Genomic DNA, 27,618 nt, shown 5'->3' on the forward strand with positions numbered 1-27,618 from the left:
GTGTATGTGTGTGTTTGTATATACACACATATATGTAGTATCTATGAATCAATCTACCTAGTGAAACTTTGAAAAGACACATGTATCACATCTGAAATCAAAAACATTCCACGTACAGGCCCTCTGAACCCATGTGTGTGCCTAACAAAACTTGTTTACTGTCTAGTATATTCCGACCGTTTTCGCCAGCCATTCCAGAGATGATGAATCATTGATTCTGAGCCATCTTTGATTACCGGGAACTTCTAACATGTCAAGTTTCTGCCCCCAGCCCCTCTTCCAACTGGTTAATGACCTTAAAAAGACCCTTAGCTGCACTACTGTGCCTTTTTTAAAGGGTCTTCTATTTGAAGGCATCTTGGGAGTCACACATTTGCGTATTAGGGCAATGTTCTGAGTGTGTTTGGGAAGTCAGCAGTTCCAGATAATATTGACAACAGCCTTCTGGCCAAGGTTCACATTATCCAGCTCAGGCTTGCTCCATACTGGTCTTTCCCATATGTCATTTTGCTTTGCGTCACCACTTAAGTCAGTGACAAGATCAGCGAATTAATATTGGTGTTCGCTAACCCCATTGACACACACATATTCTGAAATGGACACGTTACACTAAGGTGAACTTTAACTTCCATTATGAATCACTGTAGGGTTTTTATAGAATGCTAACAAAAAATATGGTTAAGCAATTAAAAAAATAATAAAGCAAACCTGCTTAAATAGCTATAATCTCAGGAGCTCAAAATTATGCCTTTTGTCCTGGGAACATAAGCTCATGAGAACTAGGGAAAGTAACCTGTTAAGCCGGAGGATTTAAAATAGTCTAGGCGTACTAGAAAAGTAGTTTGAGCATCACTTCCATGCTCCTTGCACATGGTTCACTTAGCAGGGGACAAGATTGGCTTTTCTCTCTCTTCAGTCTCACCGTCCACGGCATCCTCAGCTCCAGGGTTGCTTCTGTGCATCTTCTACCAAACACAGAAAAAAACAACAACAAAACAATTTCTGCACAGCTTGCTGGGTCTTAAAGAATCTCTGATCCCTCTGTTGCCCTTGGCACTCTTGGCATTTCATTTCCTTACAGTGCTGCCGGGCAGAAAGAGGTTATGGTTGCCCTTACGCGAGGCATTTGAAGCCCCAAAGAAATGACGTGATTGCAAACTGTTGTATTCACAGCAATGCTGGGCTAAGAACTCGGATTAGAACCTGGGACCCTGTGGCCTCCAACTGTTGCTCCTGTCTTCCTTGACAAATCTCCTCTCCTGCTAGGATGATTTGACTTTTACAGGATCTTGATTTCCATTTTAATAATCCCAAGACGTCCTTTGACTCTGCAAAGGAATTAAATTTAAATACATAGGCTACATTTTATCTTGACATTTTCTTTAGAAGGCAGGAAAAAGATAAAAAGGAAAACGGGGGCCAGGTATTCATTCTTCCCATCACCAGAGCAAAATCCTTCTCTTTCGTTAGAATCATTTGCTCAGATTCTCTTGGGACAGGTGTAGGGCCAAGGGCTGCTCTGCAAGCCTCCAGGCTCTCTAGTTACCCCTGGAGACACCGGGAAAACTCTGCATCTAGTATTCTAAATCTCTGTGGGGAACATACAGTGTCAGCATTAAGTGATACGGCTTAAAGATAGGCTTGTCAGTCTAATTGATCTTGAGTCATTGCCTTTCCTGTCAGAGCTGTCTGTCTCCTTACCCATAATCCTCATCACTTTGATAGCCCGCCAGGAATATGGGACTTGGCCCAGCCTTGCCTTCATCCAATAACATTATGAAATTGATACTGACACTTCCATTGGCACTAATTTCTCTAAGAGACTGGAGCCAGAGGACAAGTGGTTTAGCTTCATGGCAGTTAAGTTTTCCAAGTAGATCAAGACTGCCTAAGATTGATTGACCTGTACCCTGAGGAAGCGGGGAAGGAGGAGGGAACAGAGGGAGAAGAGGGAATGGAAAATCAATGGCCGCATCATCATTATCATCAAGTGATATTTATTGACTGTCCAAGAAGGACAGTGTCCTATATGGATAGTTTAAAGATACATGCCAGGTCCCTCCAAGGACTGCTTCAAAGGGAGTTTAAAAAGTTAGAAGGGAAGCAAGTTGGCTAGAGTGGTTCACTGCTTCACTTGTGGTATCGCCCCCTTGTGTCTGGAGTCTGGAACAGCAATTGATTCTACCCATGACCATCTTTTCTCCAACCTCCACTCCCATGCACAGGAGGCCCAAGGTACTTTTATTAGGGAGACTGTATCACTTATCATCCAAACCAAAGGAGGCACTATTGATAAATATTCTGGAACAACAGGTATAAACAAGGACAGTTTTGGGAAAATCAGGATGTATGGTCACCCCTTTCAGTAATTAAGAACAAAGCATATCTGAGCTAAATGAGGAGATGCTGTCTCTTTGACAGGGTTTAATTCCTTACCTGAACCTCCTTTAGGTTAATGGATTCACCAGGAAATAGGGTTTTGATGAGGAGGTACCGTGAAAATAATAAGTTTTTATGAACTGGGAGGTTTAATAATATTACCTAATCTGGAAGTCAGTATAAGAATAACTCCTTAGGATGGAATAGGGAAGGTGAGAGGGAGACGCAAGAGGGAGGGGATATGGGGATGTATGTATATGTATAGTTGACTCACTTTGTTATAAAGCAGAAACTAACACACCATTGTAAAGCAATTATACTCCAATAAAGATGTTAAAAAAATAAAAATAAAATAAAATAAAGTAGTCTTGGCTAGGACTAGGAAATGGAAATCTCTGTTTTCAGGATTCTGTTGCAATAGGATGTGACAGGTAATCACACAGAGGTGGGAGAATCTGACTAGTGAACTTAAGGTTTAGTCAACCGTGTCCTTTTTTTTTGACTTCTTTTTATTGAGGTGTAGTTGATTTACAATATTGTGTTTACAATATTGTGTTCAGGTATACAGCAGAGTGATTCAGTTATATCTGTATCTATATCTATGTATAGATAGATAGATTACATATAGGTAGATTTATACACACACAACATATGTATTTTTTTCAGATTCTTTTCTTTTATAGCTTATTACAAGATATTGACTATAGCTCCCTGTGCTATACAGTAAATCCTTGTTGTTTATCTATTAAAAAAAAAAGAAGAACACCTGAAAAGTGATTTCAGGAAGTCACAAAGTTGAAGAGGAATGTGCATTTTCAGATTAGATGGTTAGATCTTTGGATTCCTTTTCCTTTGTACCAATCTGGCTCATGTGTCCATCTTTAGAAAAACTAATGGCTAACTCACTACTACTAGAATCTCCCTCACCACCCCGTTTTGGGGTATTCGGTTTGAGAGTTTGATGTCCTTGATATATTATACTTTAGTACAGTATATACATTACCCACAGACATACTTTGGTGAGATGGAGAAGGGGTGAAGTTGTAAAGAAATGTAGACCTTAAACACCTGTTTAATGACCAATAAACTAGCGTTGCTTTATGTGTGAGTTCATACGTATTCTTGCTCAGGGGTGCATCTGTGTGAGCACGCATGGGATTTCCAGCATGTTTATGAGGGTCTGGTGGGAAGCATGCATGCGACATCATTACCTTGCCCTGTGTGACTAAAGGGGCTCTTTAGAGAATTTGGCACTCTGAGTGCTGGCCTGGCCAGTGGAGCCCTTGCAGGGGGCTGGAGGGCAGGTGTGTAAATGGGCACAGATACTACAGTATATAAAGCGTGCCATACAAGGGAGGCGATCACAGAGTTGATATGATGTTATTTTCATTGATTTTGGTGTTGTGTTTATACCTTCACATGCTGGAAATCGATGGATCCTCTGCACCTTCCCCAGTTCCTGCGGCAGCACTGCTTGAATGAAATGCTTATATCATATTTACGGCTTTGTGAAAGGGATGAGTGAGCCAAGAGATTAATAGGGGCCGCGAGGCCCTTGCTCAACTGTTGCCCAGGCATGTGGGGAGAAGAGGCAGTGGCCAAGGTTCAAGGTGCCTCGGAGGTGATGGTCGCCGCACTAGGGGAGACAGTGTCTGTAGGGCAGGAGGGAAGGGGAGTCCTCTGAGGTGAGGCACTGACTGTTTGCGGGGATGAAGGGTGATGGACCTCAAAGCTAGAGCATTTGTGGGGCTGGAGATCTTCCTCTGGGCTGCCTTCCTTTCTCTCCTGCCCTGGTTTAGTGCCACCTCCTATGTGCCACCCCATTGCCCTGGGCACATCTGTAATGTGATCCTCATCACCTGTGTCACATCCCCTGGTCTATTGTGTGCCCCTGTTGTAGACCTGGGCGTCTCTTCTTGGCCAGGCGGCATCTTCTTTTCCCTCCCTAGTGCGTGGCTCAGAGTCTGGCACAGAAGGTAGTATTTGGGAAGGATGTGGGTGGGAAGGCCTGATTCAGAAGGTGTGGCATGAACCAGGAATTCAAATGTTAGGATTCTGGAACTAGCTTAGTGCTAGGATCCCTGGGAACTTGCCCCTGGAAGGTTAAATGCCCGTGACATGCATTCCCAACTCAACCCAGAGCCTGAGGTTTCTCCAGTTTTATCACCATCCTTATAATGCCCTTTCGTTCCTTATGCCCGCCCCTGCCATTCAGACCCAAGCTGAGAGGGAGACAGATGGGAGATTTGGTGGTGTGAGTTGAATTGTGTCCTGCAAAAAGATATATTGAAGTCTTAACCAGTACCTGCAAATGCGATCTTCTTCGGAAATAGAGTCTATGCAGATGTGATTACGATGTGTGTTAAGAGTAGGTGATACTGGAGTAGGGTGGCCTTCTAAAAAGAGGAGAAGAAACGTGGAGACAGACACACAGAGACGAAGGCCACATGATGACAAAGGAGTGATCCATCGACAAGCCAACCACCAACAGGAGGGAGGAAGGGGCAAGGATGGATTCCACCTGGAGTCTCGAGAGAGAGCATGGTCATGTTCAGGGACTTCTGGTCTCCAGAACTCTCAGAGAATACATTTCTGGTGTTTAAAGCCACCCAGATTTTGGTGTTTTGTTACAGCAGCCCTAGGAAACTAAATGCACTCGGGGCGGCAATGCTTACTGATGCCTGAGACAGCACGCAGACAACACATATTTTCTAACTGCCTGCTGTATTGAAAGCATTTTACTAGGACCTCAAAGAAGTTCAAAGACATACAGGAGAGAGTTCTTGACGTTTAGGAGTTTATGATCTAGAGACTTCAGGACCAGCCGAGGAGCTTGAGTTCAGATGAGCTAGGAAATGGGTCAATGTTGACCCCAGGATAGTCTAACAACAGGACAGTTCAAATGTAGGGGTCAAACAGAGATATGACTTCCATAGTTTTCTAAGGACGCAGTGTTTCTAATGAAAATCATAATACAGATGATCCCTGACTTAACAATGATTCGACTTACGATTTTTCGATTTTACCTTCAACTTACGATGTTTAGATTTTACCGTGGTGCAAAAGCATTCAGTAGAAACCGTACTTTGAACTTTGATCTTTTCCCAGGCTAGCCACATTCAGTGTGATACTCTCTCGTGATGCTGGACAGCAGCAGTGAGCTGCAGCTCCCAGGCAGCTACGCGATCAGGAGGGCAAACAACCGATACACTTGGAACCATTCTGAACCCATGCAGCCATTCTGTTTTTCACTTTCAGTACAATAGTCAATGAATTACATGAGATATTCAGCACTTTATTATAAAATAGATTTTGTGTTAGAGAATTTTGCCCAACTGTAGGCTAATGTAAGTGTTCTGAGCCTGTTTAACGTAGGCTAGGCTAACCTATGATGTTCGGTGTATTAAATGCATTTTCAACTTATGATATTTTCAACTTATGATAGGTTTATTGGGGTGTAAGCTCATCATAATTCAAGAAAGAGCCATACCGGTCAATGGCATAACTAAGTTCCAAAGTAAAATTTCAAAGGACGGCTCAGTGACTTGTCCGTGGAGATATCCTTGCCGAGGATGCAGGGTGAAAGCCTCCTGTCACAGGACCCTGAGTCCCGGATGTACAGTCTTTTTGGAATTCCTGCCTTGCAGATAGCTGGGCCTGGGAGATGTGCCAACCAGGGCGGGCAGGTGCCAACCCCTGGTCCAGTAAGCAGTAGGTGAGAGGCCACAGAAGGGCCGGTGAGCACCAGCAACTCCCCATCATCTCTGCCTCTCTCCTTGCATCTCTCCCTGCATCTCTCCTTGCATCTCTGCAAGGGCAGGGAATATGGTCCCATAGTGAGAGGGTGTGAGGTTCAGGGCGTCAGCAGGTCAGGAACTGTTGACCTCTGTGGGCACCCAGAACCCTGGGTCCCCGTTTGGAGACCACAGAGAAACCTGGGCATGTCTTGACAACCCTGTGTCTCTTCCAGTGACAACCACAAGAATCTGTGTTCTTTGGGATAGTTTTGCTGGACACTCACAGTGCTGATTTTGACCTTGTACTGCCTTTTGCGAGGCAGGGTCTTCTTTTGTCTGGGTTTATTATGCTTCTCTTTCACGTGCGTTGGCCCTGTGGTTTCTAAGTCAGTCTTATGAGTTTCTAATTTTAGAAGAAGAGATTCACAGCTAAATTCATGAAATCTCCAACCTTCCACAAAGATCCACCTGGTGGGGAGTCCTCGCAGCTCCCAGAGACGCCACTTTGGATCTTACTCCCTAGATGGAGAATTGCGATTCCTGGCCACCCCTGACACTTCTAGAGGAATTAAGTTTGATGTGAGCTCCAAAGAACATTGGATGGGGAGTCAGAAGAGCTGGGTTGAAGTCACAGCTTTCCCCTGAATGTGCAGTAGGTCATTTCAACAGCTCTGAGCCTCAGTTTCCTCATCTGTAAAATGGGCAATGTAATCTCTATCTTGAGTATCCCATTGGGTTGTTGTGGTAATTGAGTCCATGGATAAGAAGGTGCCTTGGAGCAGTAAAATGTCACACAGATCCAAGGGTTTCCACTGCTATTAGATTATGGGGTTTAACGCACCGAATCATGAGATCCCCATTCTAAAAAGCTCTAGGGTCTGTAACTCTCATTTTCCTCACTAACTTGGGACTCCTAGGAGGCCTCAGACCTTTCCACTGAGCATTTTCTAGCAAAGGGAGAAATGTCTTTTTGTCTGATGTAAGGCGATGGGCTCTGTACCAAGCACAGGGACAGCTGCGTGTGAACACTCAGGGCTTGGGAATGAGTTTACAATCTCAGACTGGTCTGGAAGAAGCTGTTGGACTTTCATGGTTTCTCTCCAATCTAAATTCAGGCCTCATTTCAGCATCTTTGATTTAGGGGCATTGTAGTTGAAATGTTTTCATTCTAGACCTCACTGATTTGAGGCTGTATAATTATGTACCATAAGGTAGGTAGGGGGGTAATTAAGATTATGGTCTCTGGAGTCTGACAGCCAGCTACGACCACGACGCTGTCACCTACTACCTGTGTGACTTTGGGCAGACTACTCAACTGCTCCGACTCTAATTATAGGACCCACTTCCCTGAGCCACTGTGAGCCTTGAATGAGACAGAACAGTGCCCGCTGGTCAGAAAGTGCTCAGCAGACATCAGCTATTTTTTACGGTGTTTTGTTTGAGCCTATGAGGCCATCACTCTGCAGAAGGAAGCAGGGTTTTCTATAGGTGGCACTATGCCATGGCATCACTCCACAGGTACTTAGTAATACCAGGTTTCCTCCTGACATACCTTGGATAAGCTATTGCCCAGAAAGCAGTGTGGCGGGACCAGGCAACTGTGGGAAGTTTTTCTAGTGGGGAAGCCCACCGTGAGCCAGTACCTGTAAGGCCCCAAGTGTCTCCTGAAAAGAGTTTTGTCTCTACCTCTTCTAACTAGTCATGCCTCACTTTAATTTAAAGAACCTCACATTGAAACCATCCACAGGTCAATGGATGGGGTTTTAGATATTGTTTCCCACTTGTGAACCAGGTCAAGTCAGAGGCATCTGGGCTTAGCCGGCAGGAATTTGGACTCTCATTCTCTTGGTCTTAGTGTTGAAATTAGATTATGCAATATAGTTAAGGGAGTGAAAAAAGTGACATGAGTGAGTGGGTGAAGGACATGGAGACATCGGTGATCCAACATGGCAACACCTAGTACAGCGTGCTCAGCATGCTTCCATGCACACACAGTCCCCAAGACGATGGGGAAGATCTATAGATAATTCTTTAGAGGAAATAAATGCCTCTATTTGGGGGTACACTGACTAGTACAGTGGCTAATGCTGAATTTAGAAAAGTTGAGATTTGAGCTATAATCCTTGGACAAAAACACCAGCATACTGTACTCCAGTTGGCTTATACACGCATTCGGAAGGTGACTACTCGCTTCCTGTTCGTGCCTGGGATGTTCTGAAATATTATGAGTGTTATAAAGTGTATAAAGAGTGTTTGGAGAAAGCTGATGACAATTGCCTTCCCTCCAGGCTGCATACTTCTGCCTTCTCAGGCCCCTTGCTGCCTGCCACTCTGTCTATGAACTCCTGGTTGCCTCTGCCGGCTACAACCTGGTGCATGGGTCTAAAGTTCCCTGGAAATGTCATGAGCTGCCTCACTCAATGAAGCCAGTTCTCTTACAAATGAGTCTCAAGGGAATAAAGATTGGGCATGGAAAGGAGCTGTGGCTGACCCATCATAACTTGTCCCAATATCAGAAAAACAATGCTGGAGGGTCAGGGAGCATGATGCAGTGAAATGAGCCCAGACTTTGAAGTCAGATAGACGTGAGTCTGTCTACCATTTATTAACTGTGTGACCTTGGGCAAATGATGAAACCTTGAGCTTCAATTTCCTCCACTGTGTTACTGGGATAACAGGATCTAACACCAGGGTTGTTGTGTTGATTAACCGAGATAAGGGAAATCAAGTATTCAGCGAGCCAGTCCTGCCTTCCCTTTCCTTAAATGTGTGTTCTCTGGCTGGTTGTTCAGTAGCATCATTTTCAATCTCCAAGCAATACCTCCAAGCTATGAATGCTTCGAGGCATGAACAAAGCCTTTGGTTCCTGTAAGAGGCTGGGAGGGAATTGGAGCCAGAGAATAAAGCTTACCTTTTGGGAAAAAATTCAGGGAGAGGAGCGCAGAAGTGAGGAGAGCACGCCTTGTTGGGCAGCCTGCAGGACCTGGCGAGCCCCAGAGATCACAGTGGCAAAGACTTGTCAGGAAGCTGGAAGAGGCAGAGAGGGGAGGGACCACAGGAGCTGGTCCAGGAACAGTTGGTGACTTGCCCCCAGGTATGCTCTTGGGCACAGCCTATGTTCATTTGGCCTCTGTCCCACCTCTGCCAATAAAAATTAAGAAGCTGATTTTCTTTTGTTTGCCTCTGAGGACTAAGCCCTTTTTATGAGACTGTAAATGGAATCCCTCTCTGAGCATGGCTGGATTTTTAATTGTTTGTTGTGCTTTCACTTATTTTGTTTTATGAGTTCCGGCTCTCAGATTTGTTGATGCAAAGCTCTCACCCACCAGGGACACGTCAATGTTTGATTTTTATCAGTAGGAAAAGGTTGAAGTTTTTAAAAAATCATTTTCTTAATCCAAAGGTTGGCTTGTTTGCTTCATTCTGACACATTAAAAAACCATGAGACCCATCCAGGTTTGTTGTTTTCTTATACTTCCCAAGTCAGAGTGAGGTAGGGCGGAGTTTTTTTTCAACAAAGGAGGCCATGATCTGGCTCTTAGTGGAACTGTATTAGATTAGATTAGAACTTAATTTGGGGACAGAGTTGGGAATAGGCGTTTAAGATGAATCACATCATTAAGGACAATAAGCCCATCCTTTTCATAAGACACTTTTGTAGAGATTTGTTGAAGATGGTGTGAAGCATGCTCATTGTCTCAAGGAAAGAATTAAAGTAAAATTGTTAAACGTGGGACGACTTCATTCCTGTATTAGTCAGCATGAACTGGGTTATGCTGATAGCAAACAGCACCCCTGCCAATCTCAGTGATTTAAAACAACAAAGCTGTATGTCTCACTTATGTGTACCAGGTGTTGGCTGGAGACCCCAGCTCTGTGTCAGCCTCACCCAGGACTGCCTGGCGCTCTGCCTCATGCTTCCACAATTGCCAAGGCAGGAAAAAGAAAATGTGGCAGATCACACACTGGATTTTTTTAAAAACTGAGATGTAATTGACATATGACATTACATTATTATATTAGTTTCAGGTATACAACATAGTGATTCAATATTTGTGTGTATTGTGAAATGATAACATCTATCACCACACATAGTTACACATTTTTTTTCTTGTAATGAGAACTTTTAAGATGTACTCTCTTAGCAGCTTTCAAATACACGGTACAGTTTTATTAACTATAGTCTCCATGGTGTACATTATATCCCCAGGACTTGTTTTTGTTTATTTGTTTGTTTTTTATGATTTCACACATAAGTGGAATCTTACAGTGTTTGTCTTTCTCTGATTTATTTCACTTAGCATAACGCCCTCAAGGTCCATTAATGTTGTTGCAAATGGCAGGATTTTCCTCCTTTTAGTGGCTGAATAACATTCCATTTGATGTACATATCAAATTGGTTGATATATACCAAGTCCATTTAGTATATATATACCACAGCTTTATCCATTCATTTGTCAATGGACACTTAGGCTGTTTCCATGTCTGGCCTATTGTAAATAATGGTACTGTGGACGTAAGGGTGCAGTTATCTCTTTGACATAGTATTTTCATTTCCTATGGATATGCAGTAGTCCCCCCCCATCCATGGGGGATACATTCCAAGATCCCCAGTGGATGCCTGAAACTGAAGATAGTACCAAACCTTATGTATACTATGTTTTTTCCTATACATCCATTCCTATGATAAAGTTTAACTTATAAATTTGTTACATTGATAATAAAATAGAACAATTATAATAATATACTGTATTAAAAGTTATATGAGTGTGGTTTCTCTCTCTCTCAAAGTCTCTTATACAAATGTAATGCCTTTTCCATGTTAACTGAGTATTTACCATGCACTGTGGTAGTAACTTTTGCAGTTTGAGGTGCAACAGCGAAACTAGCATGAATTTCTTTTTCCTTCTTCACTATTTTACCGATAGAAGATTGGTTCTTACTGTAGATCTTAGCAACCTCAGTGTATGATTTTTTTCTTTCTTTACTAAGTCGAGAACTTTCACCTTTTCAATTAAAGGAAGCACTTTACAGCTTCTCTTTGGCATATCTGAATTGCCAGCATCTCTACTCTTGCATTAGGGCCCATTATTAAGTAAAATAAAGGTTACTTGGACTCAAGCACTGTGATACCATGACAGTCGATCTTTTTTAACCCAGCGGCTACTAAGTGACTAATGGGTGGGATGTGCTGGACAAGAGGTGATTTATGTCCAGGGTGGGATGGAGAAGGGACAGTGTGAGATTTCATCACACTACTCAGATCGGTGCACAACCTAAAAGTTATGAATTATTCATTTCTGAAATTTTCCATTTACTATTCGGACCACGGTTGACCACCAGTGACTGAAACCACAGAGAGCAAAACCGTGGATAATGGGGAGACTCCTGTATTCTCTGAAATGGAATTGCTGGAATATACAGTAGTTCTATTTTTTAATTTTTTGAGGAACCTCCATATTTTTTTCCTGCAGTGGCTGCACCATTTACAATCCCACCAACACTGCACAAGGGTTCCCTTTTCTCCGTGTCCTCACTAGCATGTGTTATTTCTTGCCTTTTTGATGCTAACCATTCTAACAGGTGTGAGGTGATATGTTACCAACACACTAGATCTTCAAGCTTCCATGGGGAAGCGATACAGATCACTTCTGCTCATTTTCATTAGCCAAAGAAAGTGATAGGGCACCGCCTCACCTCAAGGAGTGCAGAAAACTGCCTTCCTACCAGGTGCCTGGAAATACTTGGTGAACAGCAGTCATGATGACCATAATTTCTAAGAGGGTTTTCTGAATGGCTAGGCGAGATTGCTGCCTCTCCACGCCCCACTTTGGAAAGAAGTACAAGGATAAATGAAGGAATATAGAAATGGTTGGATCCTGCCTCCAGGATTTTACAATCTAGCCATAAATATTGGCCTTGACTGCCCAAAGTTATCTTATATGGGTTGGTTCAGCCTTGAAAATATTTGGTGATCTATTCCTAAGTGACTTGATTCAGATGTGATGTTTTGGCTTCCTTAATGGGCTCATGTGTTCACACCGAGTTCTGGCTATTTATAAAAAATACTAGGTGTCAGCCATCCTATTGAGAAATTGGGTAGTTTGGTGGGAAGAGGAAGAACTTTGGAGATGAACATAGGTTCAGATACAGGCTCCATCACTTCCTGGCTGAGTGATTTTTGAAAAACCAAACTTATTTGAGTTTTCCAGTTGATTGCATGGGGATAAAAGTATTTTTTGGAGGATCAAATGAGAACAAAATGCCCAGCAATATTTCTGGCATATAGTAGGTGTTTAATAAAAGTTGGTTTATTTTTCCTCCCTTTCCCTTTCGTTGTAACCACATCCTTGAGACTCCAAGTCATTCCTTTGGAAATTGGAGACTTCCACTTCCATACATTGCCTGGGCAAATGCCAGAGTGTAGAGTCAATGACTGGGTGTTCTTGGGGCCAAATGTCCGAGAACTGTTAATACTTTGTAAGTTAGGGTGTGTGTGGAACAGAAGGGGATTTAGGTGACAAGGGTAAGAAACACTGGAGAGATGATTCTAAGGAGGTTCTTCCTCGGATCTGAAAGAGGCAGTGAGTGTTTCTGTGGTCATGCATTACCAGGGAGGCTACTGCTCTTTCCTCTTTCATTGTGTGCAATGCACCCCTTCCCTTCTCCCCTCCCCTTTTGTACTGTGGACCCTGAGTCTCCAGAGGCTTCTGAGGATGCCATGTCCCTGCAGGCCTTGTGGTGGCTTGCATCCCCCAGCTTCCCTGCGATGGGGGCCCTGCCCACCTGGATCAGAGCTCACTCTACTGCAGTGAAATTCCACCTGTGTTCCCATCAGAGACCTTTGCTTTCTGGGGGAAACTGAGCCCTACACTGGAATCAACCACTTATGAAAATCCGAGCCATCCCTGGCTCTGCTCCCTTATTTTCTCCTATAGAACGAGCAGGGAAGGAAAGAGAGAGACTCTGGAAAGACAGTTTGGACCATCCTGCTGGGCAGGACACCTGTCGGGGCCATCAAGCTGTCTCTAATTATCTAATGCTTCTATTACGGTGTGATTGGAGGAACAAAACCCACCATAGGTCTGAAGGGAAAAAAGTCACCTATTTGGGAAGAGAATCATGTGATGGGAGTGTCTGAGCAGACCTGTCTTCCTTCAGGTCTCTCTCAAAAGCTTGAACTTACCAGAAGGGCTATAAACCTGTTTCCTTCTTTTTGTTTATTAGTGCTGCATACCAAAATAAATGTGCAATTAGGAATGGATTAGTGACAGCAGAGAGGCCCATCACAGATACTAGACAGTCTGTGTGTGTGTGTTGAGAGCTAAGAAGACAGCAAGCTTGACTCCTCCTGACCTGCCTTAGGGCTCAGAAAATAGAAAATAGAAGACATCTCCCCACACAGCTGAGATGTCCCCTGAATTACTTGTCCCTTCTTTGTATCTTAATAAATTCTTTTCTGTGGATATTCAGGTAAGAAGAAATGCTTCCTTTCCCAGAGGGACCACAGGTCTGTGGGTTTCCCCCTGAGGCAAGGGACAGGTGAATCAGCCAGACTTGGGAAGGGAGATCAATTCTTGGAGTGGATGCTGGTGGCACATAAAGGTATAAAGGTATAAAGGCAAAGAAGTTACCTTTCCAGAGCATGATACGTAGGAAGCACTCAATGATAAAAATGATGATGATGGTGATGGTGATTTGTCTAGCTCTTCAACCCACTATAATATATTTTCCTCTACTGTTCTGTGGAAACTGCTCTCATTAAAGCCGCCTTCTTATTGTCAAATGCAGTGGCCTGATTTCATTCTTCATCTTACTTGGCCTCTGTACGTGATGCTCTTCAGCTTCCGGAAGTTCTCCTACTTTGACTTCTAAGACAACAGCCTTCTCTGGCCATTTCTTCTCATTCTCCTTTTTCAGCTCCCCTTTCTCCGCCTGCATTTTAAGTAGTGGGTCCTCCAGGGCTCCTTAGTCTGCTTTATTCTTTTATTTCTGGCAGGTCTCTGTGGGCCTCCCTATCCATCCTCTCCATGGCTTGGGAGACTATAGAAGGACACTTCTACCCATGGCTCTTTCCCCAGCCCTTTTCAGATTCCAGAATAAATAATGTCGAGAAAGCTGACACTGTGTTAAAGCACAGGCTTTTGGACCATTTTGTTGATCACTCGCTTTGTCCATTGACTTGATGAAAGCAGATTCGAATGTCCAATGTTCTGTCTTCTCCAAACTCCTCCTGATTTGGTGTCCTTCCTCCATGTTGCTGTAACAACCCATGTCCTGTAATGCTGAGAACAGAAGGGGCCAATGTGTCAGGGGCCTTCTGTTGTTTGGTCTTTTGAGAACTGGATCCCTGACTCCCCTCTCCTTTTTTTCCCCTTTGTTTTGCTGAACCTTCCACTTCACATCACTTCCTAAGAAAGGGTGAGGTAAATTTTTACATGTCTGCAAATATGTCCCTTTTGCCCTTACTATGGGTGGATACATTTTTAGGTATAGAATTCTAGGTTGAAAATTTGTCCATCAGAATTTTGAAGGAATTTGCTCAGTTACCGTAACAGTATTAGGTTTTCATGGAGAATTAGGCTGTCTTTCTGATTCCTGTTCCTTTTGAAATATGACCTGTCCCATCCTCCTGAAAGCTTTTAGCATCTTCTCTTTATCCTCATGGTTCTGGCATTTCATAACTTTGTGTCTTGGTGTGTGTGTGTGTCTGTGTGTGTGTGTGTATGCACCCGTGTGTGTATGCACCCGTGTGTGCATGCATGCACATGAATCCATGCTCTCATGTATGTGTTAATTGTTCTGGGAACTGCGTAGATAATATTTTCGGCAAATTTTTCCATATTTTTTTATTTTGGCCTTTCATCTTTCTCTTTCTGTCCCTCTCCCTCTCTGTCTCTCTCTTTCTCTCTCTCTCCTTTTAATCAGTTGTTGCATCTCTAGATCGAGTCTTTAATTTTCATATCTTTTCTTTCCTGTTTACCACCTTTTTCCTTTTTGTTTGACTTTCTGGGACATTTTCTTGACTTATCTTCCATTCTTCTATGACTTTCAGATTTTGATGATCACAATTCTCAAGGATTCTTTCTTACCTTCTAATTGGTCATTTTAAAGTATCATCTTGTTTTCTGGATGCAATGTCTTCATTTATCTTTCTGAAGATATTTTTTAAAAAGTCTTCTGCTAGGGCTTCCCTGGTGACGCAGTGGTTGGGAGTCCGCCTGCCGATGCAGGGGACACGGGTTCGTGCCCCGGTCCGGGAAGATCCCACATGCCGCGGAGCGGCTGGGCCCGTGAGCCATGGCCGCTGAGCCTGCGCGTCCAGAGCCTGTGCTCTGCAATGGGAGCGACCACAACAGTGAGAGGCCCACGTACCGCAAAAAAATCTCCTGCTCCCTGAATTGCCTCTGCTTCCTGCAGGTCCCTGGTTATGTGTCTTGTGCCCCTCTTTTATGCTGAAGCTTTGCTGAAGTGTCTGGTGATCCTGGACTATTTCTTCGTATTTAGGAATTGAACACTAGAAAGCTAATAAGATCCTGCTTTGTGTGCACGATGGGACTTGTCAACTGTCCCGCTTCACTAAGGCATGATTGCCATGTAAACTCAACTTCCTTGGGAGACCCTCACATGTCACTCTCCAGAAGTCCATTCTAAGGCATTTAGCTTCTCCAGAGAAGCATTCTGTAATCTCCTCTGGGGTGGCAGTATTTGAGGCAAGACCAAGGGCGAGGTGGCTGGGTAAGCAGTGTTGTTCCTGGTTTCTGTTGTTTTATTTATTATTTTTAAAATATTTATTTATTTATTTGGCTGCGTCAGGTCTTAGTTGCGGCACGCGGGATCTTCATTACGGCATGCAGGATCTTTCATTGCATTGCGCAGGCTCTTCCTTGTGGCACGTGGGCTTCTCTAGTTGTGGCAAGCAGGCACCAGAGCACATGGGCTCAGTAGTCGTGGCGCGTGGGCTCTAGAGCGCGTGGGCTTAGTTACCCCACGGCATGTGGGATCTTAATCCCCTGACTAGGGATCGAACCCACGTCCCTTGTGTTGGAAGGAGGATTCTTAACCACTGGACCAGCAGAGAAGTCCCGTTTCTGTTGTTTTAGGAGCAAGAAGAAGGAGCTCTGCCTCGTGCTTCACCCCAGCCCTCCCCTGAACGTTTCAGGTTCAATTTCTCTGGGATGAAACCACTAGACTCTGACGGATGGGGGGGAGGTGATGGCCGGGGTGACTTGTTCCAGCCCCGAGCCTCACTGCAGCCTTCCTTGGTCCCCTGACCCTTCAAGTACTGGGTCTCCCCAGCAGAACTGACTTCCTGTCACGATTCCCTGCCGCAGACCTGGTGGTCCCTTCTTCCCTATCTTCCTCCTCTCTGTAAGCGAGCTTCTCCTCCTTTGGTTTCTCATCTTCCAAAACGTTGTTGAAACATCTAATTTCCTCTTATCTCCCCTGTTCCTCTTTGTGCACCAGTATTTCTTTAATTCCTTTGTATGTTAATAGCATTTGGGGTGAGCAGGCTAAAGACCAGTGTTCAGCATTTCATGTTTAACTGGAAATCACTGTGAAGTGTTTCAAAAAAGTTTACAAGGTATTTTCGAGAACTGGCCTCTTTTTGCAAGGCACATGATGCCTGCGAGTATTTGGGCAACCCCTTACTGCTACTTTTTTCACATGGTCTCCAGGCACAGTCAGACATTTGTCGTGGATTGAAATAAGCCTGTCTGTGCTGACGGAGTGGAATTCAGGGTCCTCAGTTTGCATTTACCCATCCTCCACTTAGTTCTGCCTCATTGGCGCTTCACCTTGCTATTTGATGGGAAATATTCTCCCCATAAACTTCAGTAAGATGTAAGTGGATTTCTGCAGTGGAAATATTGTTCAAAAGCTGCAAAACCAAATCACAGCAGGTGTTTTGTCTTGGGACCATGTGTCTTGCAAAGCAGCCATTTAAAATGCCACTTGTAGAAAGCCACAAACAGTCACAGCTAATTCACTTTACCGGAGTTTTATTTGTACTTATGGGAGAATCACACCACCAAACAGAATCATTTCTCTACCAAGACAGCAGCATTAATCATCTTTCTCAACTTGTGTTCGCAAATCACCTCATTTACTGGTTTTTTTCTTTGGGTTAGAATATGGTGGCGTTAGGGTTGGTAAAGATGCAAATGATGTTCTCTGAAGCCATTGGGGCAAATATGGAACTTTCAAGAGTGGGTCAGCTGGCCCAGCTGTCTGTAGGCTAATAGTATTGCAGCCTGAGTGCTGTCACTTGCGAAAGCTGGCCGGAGTTAGATCCAAGCCCACGTTGGGCTTATCTGTCTGTGGACCGGGGAGCGTTGATAGCAGAATCCGGGTAAAGTTACTTCATACTCCTGTGGGCATCTGATGGCCACTCTGGAAAGGTTCTCAGCCTCCAAGGCCCTAAAGAGAGGCTCCAGATCTTAGCTGGACTTGGGACTCACAAGGGAGCTTTTAAATCCTGATGCCCAAGTTGCATCCCCAGACCAACTGAATCAGAATCTTTGAGGGTGGGACCCAGCATCAGTAGTTTTGAAAGCTCTTGAAGAGACAAGGGACAGGCTGCATACTACCGCTAGGTCATTTTTAAAATCCTGTTGTTGTTATATAAGCAAAGAAACTTATTTGAACTTTTAATGATTTTGAACTAATTTGGATTTGGGGAAAGTGGGGGTACTTCATGTCATAATCATTTAGATTCACTCTTATTTTGCAGCTGTTTCCATGGTGTGATGAGGTAGATTTTTCTCCCTCTCATGAAAGAGAATTAAGCGGTTATTCTCAATTCAGAATCCAGAGCATTCGGGGAATACTCTTCCAATGGATTTTGCTCCTATGGAAAATGTGGTGGAAAAAATAGTGCAAAGGTCTGTGGGTGGGGCTGGGCACTGGCTGGATGTGACTTCACCGGGGTCCTGTGTCTCTCCTGGTGTGTGCAGGTCCTGTGGCTGTCATCAGTGGTGAGGAGGACTCAGCCAGCCCGCTGCATCACATCAACCATGGCATCACCACGCCCTCATCTCTGGATGCCGGGCCGGACACAGTGGTCATCGGCATGACTCGCATCCCGGTCATTGAGAACCCCCAGTACTTCCGTCAGGGACACAACTGCCACAAGCCAGACACATGTGAGTACCACAGTAGAATGTTGTCCCTTCTGGGGAGGGAGGGTGGCATGGCGATAGACCACGTAGCTGGGGTTCTGGAACCTTCTGGGGTGACCTACCACCTGCTAACCTCCCACTCTCTAAGAGACCCTCCCTCTTTGTTTCAAAACTTGAAGAATAGCCTGGGCGAGGGGACACCACTGGGACAGAGTCCCCTGGGCAGAGCGGGCTCGGGGCGGGGCGGGGAGCAGCCTGGAGGCAGGAGGCCCAGCCCCACCTGGAGAGGTGCTCCCAGTAAGGCAGGGGGCACAGACACGGCTGGTTGTACCTGTGCACCTGGCCTGTGTATTCAGGAAATGTAACCTGACTCTGTCCAGACAATAGCCCCTGAGGTCGTCAGACCTGCTGCCCCAGCCTCCACTAGAGGGGAAGGGAGTGAAGGGCGGTGAGGACCTTTCGAATGGAAACCTCTCTCTAGCTGCCCCTCCAGTGCCCCGAAGTGCACGTTCTGAGAATCAGATCATGGCCCCTGTGCTAGGACCCTTCCCCTCCCCGCTACAGATGTCTCCTTCAGATCAGAGGGCTCAGGGCACCTGCTTCCTAATCTCTCTTTCCTCCTGGTGGTTCAGCCCCTCCCTTTGTATTTCTGCTGAGTCTGCTAGGGCCTCTCCCCATTCCTGGTGCCTCCGTGGCTTGGCCCTCCATCCAGCAGCTGTTTCCCTTGCTGTGTCCCCAGGCTCAATCTAGGCTCAGCGACTACAGTGCACACCCCTCCCCTCCCATGGCTTCTGCTCCCAAGAAACGGTCAGCTATGTCAGGAGAGGGAACAGAGACACCTGGAGAGTGCCTTAGAGCTAGAAGGGACAGAAAGGATGGGGTAGGTTAAGGCCTCATCTACAGACAGGAAACCCGAGGCTCTGGGAGGCTGTGAGTCCCCCTTCCCTGCCCGTGGGCTTCTGCCAATCTGTTCTCTTTGTCTGGTCAGCTAGTCCCAGGTCAGCCTAGGAAGAAATGCCTCTGGTCTTGCTCTCCCTGCTGGCGGAGCTCTCTATACTTGGGCTATGCTCTTTGTAGCTCACAGAACTCTTGCTGCCCCCACTCGTCCATCTTATAGCAGAGTGGGCATCCAGCCACCCTGTCCACCTTTGCTTCTGTGTTTCTGCCTCTGTTTTTAGTGAGATGATCGCCACAGTGGGAGGGACTGGGCTAAAATCAGGGTAAGGTCATCATTTGCCTCCCAACCTTGATGTCCTCCAGAATCTGTCTCAGTGTTTATCAGACTCCCCCATCAGTACCAGTTAGAGGAAGGGTACTTGGGTTCTGGACCAGGGCTGGGCAAGGGAAGAAAGATACCTGCATTTCAGATAAACAGTGGGGAAGACAGTGCAAAGAATGGTTCTACTCTGGCTAAAGCGCTCACCTCAGATCAGGGTCATCCTGGACTGACCTCGGTGAGGCTGGGAGGAAAGCCCTTCTGGGATGGTAGCATGGGTCCAAGCTCGGTCCAGGGTTGGCACTGCTGAGCTTTCTAGAGTGATATTGATATTTGAATAGAGGCTTGGCATTGCTGTTGAATATACAACTGATTCTCGTTATTCCAAGTATTCTGTAAAGTCACTTTGACCACTAAATTAGCGAACATTGGACCATTGTTCCTAGGGGGAATCCAGGGTTAGGTTCATGCAAGCCTCTGGTCACAGCACTTTTATCAGCTGATCAAGACGTAACCTGTATTATGTGTACTTCTGTTTAAAGACACCTTAATACATACTGTTGGTTCCTTCACATTGAACTCATAGTGGCCAACAGCACTATGACTCATGCCTGAACAAAGCTTATCAAACACACCTCTTTTCTCCGTAAGGCACATCGCAGCCTTCTCACTCATAGGAGCACTAGACAGAGCTTCAGCACTATGCTTGGGGGCTGCTTTAAACTGAAATCTCACCCACGAAAAGCACATATATGCAAAAAAGGTGGCGTTGGATAGACCACGAGAAGGACACTTGTTTACAGTATGAGAGCTGAAACGAGAAAGCAGAGCATGGCTTTTTAACCTCAGCCGGGAATGTGCACGTGGGGTGACTCAAATTTGTCACCGCTTCTCGAATGTTTGTGAATGACTGCGAAAGCGCTGTGTGTGTGTGTGTGTTCTGGGGTTGCACATAAATTGTAGTGAGTAGGTGAATTCACAAAGACAGAGTCCGGGAAAAATGAGAATGGGCTTTGTTCCCTGTCATGGAAGCTCTGGGCCCTGGGGTAGAGTAGGGTCCCATGGGCTCCTGATACCAGGTGGTGGCATAGTTTCCAGATGGGGCGAATCTGGCATGTGGGGAGGAAGATCCCTCTGGGCCATCAGAATGAGTGGGCACCGTGGAGAGACCGGTGGGTTCTGAGTGTCCTTTGATGTCAGGACCCAGCACCCAGCCAAGGAGCTGTCGCCCTGGGAAACGGTGCAGAGGAGAAGCGTCTCCACAGCTCCTTGTGTTTGTGACTCAAAGCAGGCAGCCTTTCTACGTCCAGACAGCACTTCTGTGTACACAGGAAGGGGTCGGCCGAGACAGAGAGGAAGCAGGTTTAGTGACAAGACTTGAGGGAGTAGGCAACAAACAAGACCTCATCAGAGCAAAATCCCTGGATGAATCCAGCTTATCCAAACCCTCTGATATTAGGGAAGATACCCTTTTCAGGGAAGCGGTACATTTTGTCCTCTCGGTAGACAATGGGTGGCTCTTAATTGTTTTCAGAAAACACGTGTGGCAAGGACAAACAACGTGCAGGAGCCTTGTAACCGGATTTGGCTAATCCGCCCTCTGCAAATCCATGGCTGACTCACACAGTCCTGGAAGGGAGCGCCTGGCCCTCTCCTCGCTGAGATTTACCGGCTGGGAAGCAGCAGGTCTCTGATTACAAAGGCTTCATCAGTCAAGGGAAGGGACTCCAAGACACATCCCCATGTGCGATGAAACACTATCATAAATAATTAAAACCACATGTGCCTTGGCAGATGAATAAGCGGGGAACGTTTATGATGCTGCAGACGGGGCTGGGGTCACTCCTTCGGGGGGAGACGGCAAGAAGCAGGGGATTAAGGGGGGAGAAATGCTCACATCTTGGGGCCCCGGGGTGGGGGGTCTCCCATCTGAGTCCTTTCTCGTCCCATTTAACAATGCGGACTGTGGGAAGAAATCGCAGGGACATAGTAGCTACCTGACTTTAGGCCTCATTTCCGCAAGTCCTCCGTTGATGGATTTAGCACAGAAGTGCTTTTCTTTCTTTACACATGTGTTTATCATAAACGGTGGGACCTTTCTGGCTGGAGTGATTAAGACGCTGCTCCTCTCCTGCCCTCTCACTTTCTTTCTGTCTTCAGTCTGGTCCATAGCATTTTTCATAGTGTGTCAGGGCTGCAAGGATGTGTAGAGCTCACCTAGTACCATCCGTTATCAGATGCTTGCAGCCCCTCACCTATGTTCCCGAGTGCTCTGCATTTGGCATTGTCTTTATTCTAAATTTATTCCGTCTTTCCAGGGGTTCTGGAAGAGCTGAATAAAGATGCTGCTCTTCCGGGTTGGATATAGAATCTGCAGTCTAGTGAGGCAGCCCTCATTATTTATTTAAAGCCCCCTGATGCTCGAAAGCATCAGGAAACCGGTACAGCCCTCCATGTCACACAGCCAATTTGAGGCTAGGCCCTTCTGAATGAGACAGCAAGGGGCCGGTCTAGGTGGGTCACTGGGGAGAAGTGTCAAGCTATTTGTAGCAACGTTGGGCACTAGGTGACTTTTGTCCCCCTTGTGACTGCTCTGGGCTGCAGTTGTGTTGCCTGTGCTGGGCTGGACTGCAGGCGGCTGTGTTAGGAGTCATGCTTTGCCTCTTGCCCGTTGCTCGGTTGGAAGGCTCTTCGGCTCTGTTCAAGGCCCTGGGGTTCTCTGTTCATCCCCTTTTCCCAAACCCATTCTCAGAGGACAACTTTGCCTCTTGGTTGAGAGAGCAGAGGCTAGCTGGGGGGTGCTAAGCCATGTCACCCTCCCCTCCTGCCCTCTGTCCCCAGGCCAGGCTGTCTGCCTTTATTCTCAGGTTGTTTCTGTCTCAGGGGTACGGGGCCCCATCTTCCCAGCGTCAGCATTCCCAGCTCTCCATTCCTCCCTTTGACCTCTCCCCTCCTGGTGGGCCAGTAGTCAGAGACTCTCTCTGACCCTGGCCAGCCATCCTTTGCTCTCACCTCCCCTTTCAGACATTGTCCCCTTCCACTCAGCGTTATATCTCTTCGCATTCCCTGTCTCATAGCTCTGTTTCCCCAGGAACCCCTGAGTTCTCTTGGTAAAACTTGAGCATATTCCTTTGGGTCCCTCGTCTTCGTTAGCATCTGAGTCATTCACACAGTGCTGATTTTTCTCCCTTTCATCTATTCAATAAATATTCATTGAGGGTTTGTGTCAGGCCTTCTTTTCGGCTTTGGAAACAATGGCGAACAAGGCATGCATGGTCCCTACCCTCAGGGGCTTACTGCCACCGGGGCTGATCTCCCAAGATGCAGGATGGGACCCTCTGCCCCCTTGGGGCCACTCCCAAGTCCTCGTGTCTTCACCTTGCTCCTTTCTGCTGCTGATTCACCAGCCTCTACCCCTAGTCACTTCTTTCCAGGTCTCCCTCCAAGCTCACACCTCCGACTGTTACCACAGTGTAATTCCCACTTGAAATGCCCATATCCCTCCCCACATCCCCTCACTCCCTTTTCTTCCTTCCTGTACCTACTCATCACTGGGCATCTGGCTCACTTCCAACCACGTGTGAGTTCTTCCTAGACCCATCGTATTGCAAAGTGACCTTTCCCTCCTGGGAACCCACGGCTTAGAGGAAAAGCCATGCACAGTAGTCTTGCATGATTTTGAGTGAAATCTTAGGTCGTCCTGTCCCTTCTCAAAGATGTGGGTCCTGTTTCGCAAACCTGACTTTGAACTTATTCCAAGAAGTAGCTCTTATGTGTCACCAGTCTTTTTTTTTTAAATTTTCCTTTATTTATTTTTATTTCTGGCTGCATCTGGTCTTAGTTGCAGCATGTGGGATCTCTCATTGCGGCGCGTGGGCTTTTCTCTAGTTGTGGCACACGGGCTTCTCTCTAGTTGTGGCGTGCAGGTTTTTTCTTCTCTCGTTGAGGTGCGTAAGCTCAGTAGTTGTGGCGCTCAGGCTTAGTTGCCCCACGACATGTGGGATCTTAGTTCCCCGACCAGGGATCGAACCTGAATCCCCTGCCTTGGAAGGCGGATTCTTTACCATAGGACCACCAGGGAAGTCCCCTGTGTTACCAGTCTCCATTGTCTGTGGAAACACAACATGGGACTAGGGTTGGAGAAGATAGCAACCAACCGTGTGTCAGATGACGCTTGGTGAGTGTGTCTTCATTCCAGGCACAGGCTCTCGAGAGATGTCACAGACCGAGGGAAAGGTCGTTGATCTGCATCGACAGCCTCCTCTGGACCAAGCCCTGGGCTGGGCTTTCCATTTTTACCTCATGCAGTCTTTCGCCCACTCTCTGAGGGAGAGGCTGATATACCCATTTTATAGATAAAGAAACTGAGGCTCAGTGAGCTTAAGGGACTTGTCCCAGATCATACAGCTGTTAAGAGAGAGCCTGAGATGAAAACCCAGACCTACTGACTCCAGGATGCATCGTTTCCCTGTCAGATCACATTGCCTAGGATTCCAGTGGTCCACAAGCATTTACTCTCCACCTCCTGGACTCAGGGAAGCTGGCTTTTGAGGAATGCCGTATTGTGGAGGCTCAATGTTCTCCCTGTTTCCAGGATAAGGACAGCCCTATGGGGAAGAGAACCTTGGCTGAAGGTCCCTGTAGTCATGAAGCTGGGTCAGCCTTGGTCTGGCTGTTGGGACTTATCCTCCTTTCTGAATTCTTCCCCAAAATCAAGTTCCCAAGGGACCATGGTTGCCTTCAGATAAGGAAATACTTGGTCCTGGGGATAAGTCAGTTTCTTAATTTAAAAAAAAAAATTTTAGAGCAGGTTTAGGTTTACAGAACAGTTAAGCAGGAAGTACAGAGTGTTCCCATTTACCCCCTCACACTTCCCCCACCAAAATCTCCCCTATTATTAACATCTGGCATTAGTGTGGTACATTTGTTACAATTGAAGAACAAATATTGATATATTATCATTAACTAAAGTCCATAGTTTACAGCAGGGTTCACTCTTCGTGTTGTATAGTTCTATGGGCTTTACAAGAGCATCGTGTCATGTATCCATCATTTAAGTATCACACACAATAGGTTCACTACCCTAAAACTCTCCTGTGGTCCATGATTCATTTCCCCTCCCCAGCCCCTGGCAACCATTGATCTTTTTTACTGTCTTCACAGTTTTGCCTTTTCCAGAATGTTGTTATAGCTGGAATCATACAGTGTGTAGCCTTCTCAGATTGGCTTCTTTCACTTAGCTATGTGTATTTAAGGTTCTTCCATGTCTTTTCGCGGCTTGATTGCTTATTTCTTTTTATCACTGAATAATACTTCATCGTATGGCTCTACCATAGTTTATCTATTCAGCTATTGAAGGACATTGTATTCGTGTCTAAGGGCTGCTGTGGCAAAGTACCACAAACTGTGATTTCAAACAATAGAAATGTATTGTCTCGTCGTTCTGAAGGCTAGAAGCCTAAAATCAAGGTCTCGGGGGACTCTGCTCCCTCTGCAACCTGTAGGGGAATCCTTCTTCCCTGTTCTCAGCTTTTGGTGGTTTGCTGGCATCCCTTGGCTTGCCACTGCATCACTCCAATCTTCTGTCCTCACATGGCGTCCTCCCTGTGTGTCTGTCTTCACAAGGCCTTCTTCTTACAAGAACACGAGCCATATTGGATTAGGGGCCCATCCTATTCCAGTATGACCTCATCTTGACTTAACTAATTACATCTGCAATGACCCTATTTCCAAATAAGGTCACATTCTACGGTACTGGGGGTTAGGAATTCAACGTGTTTTTTTGGGGGGCTGTGGGTGGACATAACTCAGCCCACAGTAGACATCTTAGTTGCTTTCTAGTTTGGGCAATTATGAATAAAGCTGCTATAAACATTTGTGTGCAGGTTTTGCATGGACATAAGCTTTCAACTCTTGCATAAATGCCTAGGTGCACAATTGCTGCATCGCGTGGTAAGAGGATGTTTAGCTTTGTAAGAAACAGCCAAACTGTCTTCCAGGTGGCGGTACCAAGGGGGATTAGGTTCTTTTCATTTCATATTAGACTGGCCTCCACTGCTTAGCTCCTGCCCCAGGGTCTCTTGGACTTGTCAGTGCACACTCACCTACTCTATGTGCTTTCTCGAGTGTGTCTATGTATGTGTGTGTACACACAAGTGTGTGCATCTATATGTCTTCTGCTCTAAACTATACCAGCAACTGATGATGGTATAATTCTCACCGGATAGCTACTTAGCCTGTAGTGAGCATACTTCACTTCTAACTTGTCATTGGTCAGAGGCCAATTGCCACATTGACTACAGAACTGACGCCTTGATTTTCTGACCAGCGTGCTCATGCCTTCACAGCGTCTCAAAAGCAGTTTGTCACAGTGACTCTCTATGGTGCCCACCCGGAGCCCCCAGTGACCCTCACCTCTTTGGGCATCCAAGCCCTTTTCTGTTTTGGTTTCCCAGAAACCTTGCTAATGCCTTCTCTTTCCCCATGTGTCATTTGCAAGCTGGCCCTGGTCTTTCGGGCCTCCTTTCAGGCCTTCAGGACTCTATTTTCCACGTGAGTCTCTACACTTTGAACCATACGTGTGCGTTCAACCTTCAGCCTCTCCTGGCTGGTCACCTCTACATCCTGCTTTCTTAGGCCTGTCACTCTCCCTCCCTGGCTGAGCCGGCAGCTCTGTCCTGGGGTCCCTCACAGCACATCGTTCTCATTGGGCTGTTGATACGCCATCTGTGTTGGTTCCCTCCAACCCCCTTTTCCCCTTTATTCCTCAGTCAGTCAGCAAACATCCATTGAGCTCTTATTAAGTGCCAGCTACTCTGACGTGGGCCCTGGGATGGGGTGAAGGACCCACCCTTCCTTACCTCTCTTTGGCTACATTGCAGCTGTTTGGAGGTCCTGTCCTCACTCTCTTTCCTTGGGGCAATTTCTTGATGCACCCCCCCTTATCATACCAGCCTAAAAGGCGAGGACGTCCACAAAGATGACCAAAGCTGGAACCAGTAGGTCTGTGAACTGTGTCCCTTTAGCTGGGACCAGTGTTTCCTACATCAGGAGTGAGGGAGTGGCTTGTCTCTTCCTCCTCTTCTGGGCCAATCAGCCACGGACCCTGTCTTTTCTGGAGGAGGAACTGCCAGGGCCGATTTACCAGCTGTGGTGGGGAGTATGGAGCCTGTGGACATAATGCAGTATTAATAGTGCATCGGCATGATATAGATTTCTGTCACCTTCTATACTAACAAACATTGCTTAGCGCAAGGTAATGATGGGTGTTTATTCCCAGCCACTTAGCTCAGCGTAACGGACTTGCAGATGAAATATGGAGAATGGGTTCCTTTGTCTGGGAGGCCACCCGCCCCGGAACCAGGAGCAGAGACAGCAGTCGTAGCTGCTGCTACTGAAGAATATGCCTTTCTAGGTTTTTCTCTAGCACAAGTCCTGATGGACTTGCCTGATGGAAGGAATGGTATCTGGTTACAGGGCTGGGCTAGGAGCTCTTCCTCTGGGAGTGGAGCTGAAGTGGAGGCTGGTTTACAGGGTGTGGGGGGATTGCTGTTTGCTCCCCTCTGGTTGGTTTAGGAGGGAGGCCTAGCTAAATGTGACATGAAGAGATTAGGACCAATGTGGGCGTGGGCCGTTCTGATACATCCCTTCCTTTATTCTGCTGGTTGGATCTTGATGGTCCCCATTAAGGGAACTATAGGTTGAATCTTGGTGAAGGTAATAGTCATATTTTGCCTTAGCCCTTTTCACCGATTGGGTATCTCCAGGCTCTGTTTGCCAGACAGTCTTTCATAGAACTTTTTTTTTTTTTTTCGGTACACGGACCTCTCACTGTTGTGGCCTCTCCCATTGTGGAGCACAGGCTCCGGACGCACAGGCTCAGTGGCCATGACTCACGGGCCTAGCCGCTCCGCGGCATGTGGGATCCTCCTGGACTGGGGCACGAACCCATGTCCACTGCATTGGCAGGCGGGCTCTCAACCACTGCGCCACCAGGGAAGCCCCATAGAACATTTTAAACAAACAAAAGTTAGGATTGCTCGCCTTGGATTTTTCTTCAATCCTATTTTCAGATCCGGTTAGAATAAGTAGCAGACCCCTGAGAAGGCTGTGGTGTTAGGTTTGGTGAGCCCAAGGAGGAAAGGAGCGCTCAGACACATAACCA

General features: G+C 46.2%; 1 protein-coding gene across 9 annotated transcripts in view; it reads left to right on the forward strand.

Moving 5' to 3' along the window:
* The window catches only part of NTRK3 (neurotrophic receptor tyrosine kinase 3), a gene marked incomplete at its 5' end in the record, with an annotated part of 581,909 nt that overhangs the window by 414,474 nt on the left and 139,817 nt on the right, over nucleotides 1–27,618 (forward strand). For all 9 annotated transcript variants that reach the window (XM_079911026.1, XM_079911027.1, XM_079911028.1 and 6 more), the window contains one exon: nucleotides 18,074–18,262. In XM_079911026.1, coding sequence (XP_079767152.1) covers nucleotides 18,074–18,262 — 189 coding nt within the window. The remainder of the gene's footprint in view (nucleotides 1–18,073; nucleotides 18,263–27,618) is intronic.

Source organism: Stenella coeruleoalba, assembly GCF_951394435.1.
Source record: "Stenella coeruleoalba genome assembly, chromosome: 2".
NCBI lineage: Eukaryota > Metazoa > Chordata > Mammalia > Artiodactyla > Delphinidae > Stenella > Stenella coeruleoalba.